General features: G+C 45.7%; 1 protein-coding gene across 1 annotated transcript in view; it reads left to right on the plus strand.

Annotated features, from left to right (window-relative positions):
- Window positions 1-5,438, plus strand: part of LOC147627418 (alpha/beta-Hydrolases superfamily protein) — a 45,909-nt gene extending 40,471 nt beyond the window's left edge. The window contains exons 8-9 of the mRNA XM_086816053.1: window positions 3,687-3,751; window positions 4,475-5,438. Coding sequence (XP_086672179.1) covers window positions 3,687-3,751; window positions 4,475-4,622 — 213 coding nt within the window. The 3' untranslated portion in view covers window positions 4,623-5,438. The remainder of the gene's footprint in view (window positions 1-3,686; window positions 3,752-4,474) is intronic.
- The last annotated feature ends 562 nt before the right edge of the window (window positions 5,439-6,000 follow it).

Here is a 6,000-nt window from a genome sequence, read left to right on the forward strand (position 1 = left end):
ATATTCCTAATTCCCTAAATTCTCAATTGCCCAATTTCTCATAAATCCCCAATTTCTCACTAGTCACAATTCCACAACTCCCCAATTGCCCAATTGTGACCACAATTGCCTAAGCTTTTACCGTATTTTTAGTGCCTAGCTAGCACTAGGTAGGCCTACAAATAATTCTACAAACTACAAGTTCTAAACCATTTTATTGTATTTATATAGAAATAACTATGAACTTCGCGTTTCTTAGCCGACAAGTGAAACGTTTTGTCCCGAAACCTCAAAAATCCCGAAACGTCAAAAACCTTGAAATGTTTCTGGTGACTATGCACAATACGGCTTTGTTCCCAGGCGGCAAATTATGGATAACATAGCAAATGCCTACATGGGTATTGAGTATGCCAAGTACAGTGACCAAGATGTCCTGATCATGCAAGTGAATATTGCTAAGGCATTTGACACTATCCACTGGGATTTCATAGCTGGGGTGATGGATCGGACAGGCTTTGGACCCAAAATGCGAAATGTGATTTATTGGCTATACCAAGGGGGTACTGCTAAATGCATTTTTGACCGGGAACTTTCAGCCACTTGGACTTTGGGTAAATCGGTACGTCAGGGTTGCCCACTTAGTGCACTGCTTTATGCCATTGCCACACACCACTTGCTATTATATATTGACAAGCTTACCTAGCAGGGCAGCTTGCATGGTATTTCGATTCCGGATGGTTCTCACTTTGTGGCACAGGCCTATGCTGATGACTCCTCCTTCCCTAGAAATACCCCTATGGATTTGCAATGGATTATGGATGCCCTTTTGCTTTATGGGTTGGCAGCTGGGTTGCATGTCAATTTTCGAAAGTCGAAGCTGTTATCAGTCTGCCACTATCTTTGGCATTCTAATCTTTGGCCAAGGCAGATTGTTCCACCCGGTTAGTTGGTCAAGCATTTGGGATACCTCATTGGCTGGGATGTTTCTTTGAAAAATGAGGTGGCATGGGTGCTTACTCGATTGGAGTGCAAAATTGATTACTGGAAGCTATCCACTTGGCCTTTGCATGTCCGCTTGCGAATTGTCCAGGCGATCGTCATGGCGTACATTCAGTTTCACCTTCCTTTGTTACCTTGGACTAGCAAGCACGTTGATACATTTATGTCTCATGCCATTGCCTGTCTCTGGCAAACACAATCGGATCGCAAAGGGCTTCATCTGCTCAAACGTGCTTATTTGTGCTCGCCCAAAATGCATGAAGGCTTGAACATTCTCGACATTCACTATCACATGTTGGTACGTAAAGCCACATTGCTTATTAACTGGACAAAGATGTTGGTAGCCATGTGTGCACACATGAAAGTAGATGCTTATGGCCACTGGGTTTTGGATCACTCGGATGTCATTTTTGGTCATATTACTAGGCGCATACCAGCTTGCCCTTATGCCACTTCCTTGATTACAGCTTGGCAGCAGATCTTATGTTTCATCCATTGGTCAGGTAGACCTCCACATATAGGGAACTCACTCCAATCCTAGAGCATTCATTGGAGTCAAGCCTTTCCTCGGCCTTTAGCGCTGGATCACCCAAGAAAGGCTTATCATCTATCGACTTTGGAAATATGTATGGTATAGGATGTGGTTGATGAGCATGGTATGGTTCTCTCTTTCCCCAGGGCCACCAGGCAATGGCATCTGGGCATGCATCATAGGTAGAAACAAGATGCACACCTGAGTGAGCTTAAACAATGCTCCGGATAGTTAATTGCACTGATGCAGGAGTGCCTAGATTTGCACTGAACTCTGGAGTGCCTAGGATGCCTAATCCAAAAAGTATCTATGAGAGAAAGCCCTAAAGCAAAAAACCCAATACCCAAAGTTTTGCCAGCGATGAACAGCTGATGATGATGGCGAAGTGGAACTACCGAGGAACGTGGAGGATGGAGTGTCAAGGCAAGGACAGAAGAACGAGTAGCACAAATGTCCGGGATGGAAAAAAAATTCGGGCTGCTGGTTCTTGGCGTGTGGTGGCAGAAGTGATCTGAGTGCCGCTGGGTTTGGGCGGAACCTCTGGTGGATGTGGCTTTATCTGCAGTAGTGCTGCCGGCAAGGTGGGCAGCTCTGCTCTTATGGCTGGATAGTGGTGGTGGCTTGCTAACCACTAGCTCCATCACAAATGGTGGCACACATGGGGCTCTGAGGCAGTGGCAGGCTCTCGACATGCGGCAGCGAAAATTGACAGAGGCGTAGTGGGAGGCGGGGTAGCTCTGATACCAGATGTTGGGATTAGGAGTTATGACAAAGGTTTAGAAGAGTGATTAAGCAAGAGGGCACGAGATTAACTTGAAAAGATTAGGCATACTCATAACATTATGATAATGGTCCTTTCATAGGAGAGACCCCCCTTTACAAGGTGTATACATATGCTGCCACCACATATGCCACAGGCCCACATGTCAAACTATGATGCCAAGTGTCCCTAAAAGTGTCACCTACATACATCGATGCTTACATAAGATCCTCTTAAGAGGTGGTTCCCACACACAAAGGAACCCACACAGTTGTGGATGTTCACACACACTAGAACTGCTTGATTTTAAACCTAGATATAGGTGCCAGTTTATTCCACCACCTAGCACCTGTTTATCCCCACATTTATCACTAGTAATATTTAACCTCTTACCATAATAAATCAGCAAGTAATGCACACCTAACCACGATTAACTTCTGCTACTCCTATCTATAGCTCTTTACAATGCCACACATCTTGGAACTCGCTGATTTCCTGAAACCTAGTCCTTCTGCATTCTCTTTCTTAGTGCATGTGATTTGAGGTTCAGGGCCCACTGCCTCCTTACACTAAAGGCATCTGAGGGCGGCTGTCAAAGCCTCGCTGCCGCAATCTTTATGCAATGCCGCAGGGTATTGAGCCACCTGAGGGTCCTGGCAAGTTGCACTCAACCCTCGCTTCCGTTAACTCATCAGCTTGCTGGCGGACTTCTTCGAATACAACAGCCAGAGGTCTGCTTAGTAAGAGGGAAGCTGAGGGTGGCCTCGTTTGGGAATCAGGAGCAATTTCCATGGAGTCATTAAAGGCAAGGGCTGTGGAATTAACGAAAACCCTAAAAAGGGAGCAGCTAACCAAATAACAGAAGTAGGAGGGGAAGGTAAGAATGTGGGCTGGGGGGGTGAGGAGAAAAGGAGGGAAAATGAAACCATTACGGGGGAGAAGCAGGAGGAGAAGAAGACAGAAAAGAAAAGATGGGGGCAAGCTGAAGAGCAGGGCCAGAGGTTTGCTGGTGGCAGAAGGTGTCAGGCTGGACAGGCTGAGGAGGTGGTCTTAGAAACAGGGAGTTTGCACCAAATGCACTCTAGCAAGGTAAAGAAAGGATGGAGCAGCTCGCAGCAGCACCCAGGCTAGCTGAGTGCACGCCCCCTTGGGGGGGGTGCGGGGGTCAGGGGGGTGGGGTTGCACTCCAGCTCCACTTCTTTGTGCGATGCGGTGTTTTCATCATCAAATCCCCCAAGTTTTCAAGGGTTAGTTTTTTAATGTCCAAGTTTGTATCTTTGAGGCATCATTTTGTAGGAGAAAGGAAGCTAGTGCAATTTGGATGCCTTTAGTGCTTAATGTGATATGAATCATGATTATTGAGTTCACACCTTCCTATTGGACTGGCAGCTGATTATATATGTTCTCTTTATGCAGGTTATCTTCTCCATGGCTGACGAGTATGTCCCAGAGTATGTGGACAAACACGCGTTAGTTGAGCGGTACATGATTTATCCAATCACATTTTCTCCGTTGTCCTTCTATGCATCATTCCGATACAGTATGATTACTGGGGAACACTATTTAAGGTTTAGCAGAGAGCACTGGGCATTGTGAGCTCCATTTGCAAAAGGATAGATGCCTGAGTGCAAGTGCAGTTTGGGGTGTGCATGGATAGTGTAGGTGCACATCAATAAGGGCATGTGGCTTAGGAAAGTGTCAGGCCGGGAGCAACACCAGAAAAATACAGACATTAAGTATTGGAACAAAATCCAACATGGACAGCAAAGGAGGAGCAGGGAGTACCTGTTTGGGCAGCCTTCACCCCACCTTGGGCATCCCCCCAAAACAGCTCCGGGGCGAATGCTCAACAAGGGGCTGCCAAGCATTAGGAAAAAAGGGGGAAGAGGGGGGTTTTTCATAAAATGCCCCCATAATCCTCCATTTGTGCATTCTTTGCATCCTTGAAGAGTGCCAGATTCATACTTTGGGAGCCGCACTAAATTGTATAATCCTAGTTTGAACACTTGTCCAGGGTTTTACCTTTAAAGTATGGCTTTGTATCTTTCCATTGTGATAACCAATGCATGAGTCTCATTTGGTTTCGCTAAGGTTGGTGGACATGTTGGCAAATACTACTAAAGCATAAGGTCTTTGCTTATGCTATTTTAGCATGTAGCTGAGCCATGGAGCTTGATTCACTCCTGCGTTGACATGTTGTGCAGGCTGTGCAAGGCGATGGGAGGAGCGGAGAAAGTGGAAATACAATGGGGCAATCATAGCTTATCAAACCGAGTTCAAGAAGCTGTCCATACCATCCTGGACTTCGTGAAAAGGGAAGGTCCAAAAGGCTGGGATGATCCATGGGGCTGATGGTTATGGCCCTGGGCCATCACTTTGGGGGAGCATAGCATGCGCTGGTGAGCAACTTGTTGTAAAGTAGCGTCTGTGGAGGAGGGTCAAAGCTTCTTCCAACCAGGTTCAAGGTTGTTATGTAGGCCATCCTATTTGTCGAAATTGGACCTTGAACGTTGAACAAATGAATACATGCATATATATGCTCAAGTGTGGTGTGTGGGGGTAGATTCTTTTTGGTAAGACATGAGAGTCTTCTGTTTGATGCCTTACCAAAAATATAGTACTTTTGAGAAAGGTATTCTAGAAGGCTTTAAGCACGGGGATTCAATCAGGGTGGCTTCACAAGAGGCTACCTCATCCAGGCCGCAATGAAGTTGGGTGGCACCCAGATTGTGTCCACCCTCCAAATGAAGAGGGAGGGATGTGAGCCAACAATGTTTTGTCAGGGAGCTTCATCCATCCACATCACCTGAAGCGGGCCTTACGTCTCTATGATCCAGAATTACTGATGAAGACTGGGTTCTTGCAAGCAAATTTGTAGGGGTATGTCATAGGAATATGATGCTACACGTGTGGTGGAGTCTCTTAGGTCTGAAATAAATTGTGAGGACACTTCAAGAGCACACATGCATCAGGACTATTGTTCCATCAGTAATGATCTCAATAGGATGTAAGCTGACTTCTCTTTGAAGAAGTCATGCACGGCAATTAATTTAATTCTTCGTTATTAAAACAAACTATACAGCTGCTTGGGTAGAGTTCCATGTGAGGAGAACCCATGAAGAGGATGTGAGCAACTTCCTAATTGATTAGAATAAAGGATTATTCAAAGCTTATGGTTGGCTTTTGTTGCATCATTGGGCCCATGGTCATGCATAATGTGAAACGTTTAGCAGGGATTCTAGATGTACATAATGCTTGAAGGAAGCTGTGAATGATAAGCTTTTAGCATAAAAAATCCAGCCTATGAATATCTTTGCATTAAAACATACCTTCACTGCTCACAAAATATGCTAAAGAGGAGAGCCCAGGAATGCTGATGCTCACAAAATCTGATGAAGATGATCACTCACAAATATATATTGATGCTCACAAATTCGGATGCAGAAGCCCCCAGCCCCACCCCCCCCACCCCCCCCCCCCTCCCCCCCCCGCCGCGGCGGCCCAAACGAATATTGATACACAAGTGCCCACGAATGTTGATGTTCACAAATCCGGTTAAAATGTGCACACAAAATCTGAGTCTAGAGGAGGACTGCATACAATATCAGATCTGAGAGATGGATTGTCCACAAATTTTGAGTTGAGAGGAGGGGCAACCATTAGGGGGCAGCCAAAAGATTTCCCACAAAAGATTATGTTCACATAGCCATAGGAGCAGTTCACACAAACA

This window comes from Cibotium barometz, chromosome 21 (genome assembly GCF_041138505.1).
Source record: "Cibotium barometz isolate CiBa-2024 chromosome 21, ASM4113850v1, whole genome shotgun sequence".
Taxonomy (NCBI): Eukaryota; Viridiplantae; Streptophyta; class Polypodiopsida; order Cyatheales; family Cibotiaceae; genus Cibotium; species Cibotium barometz.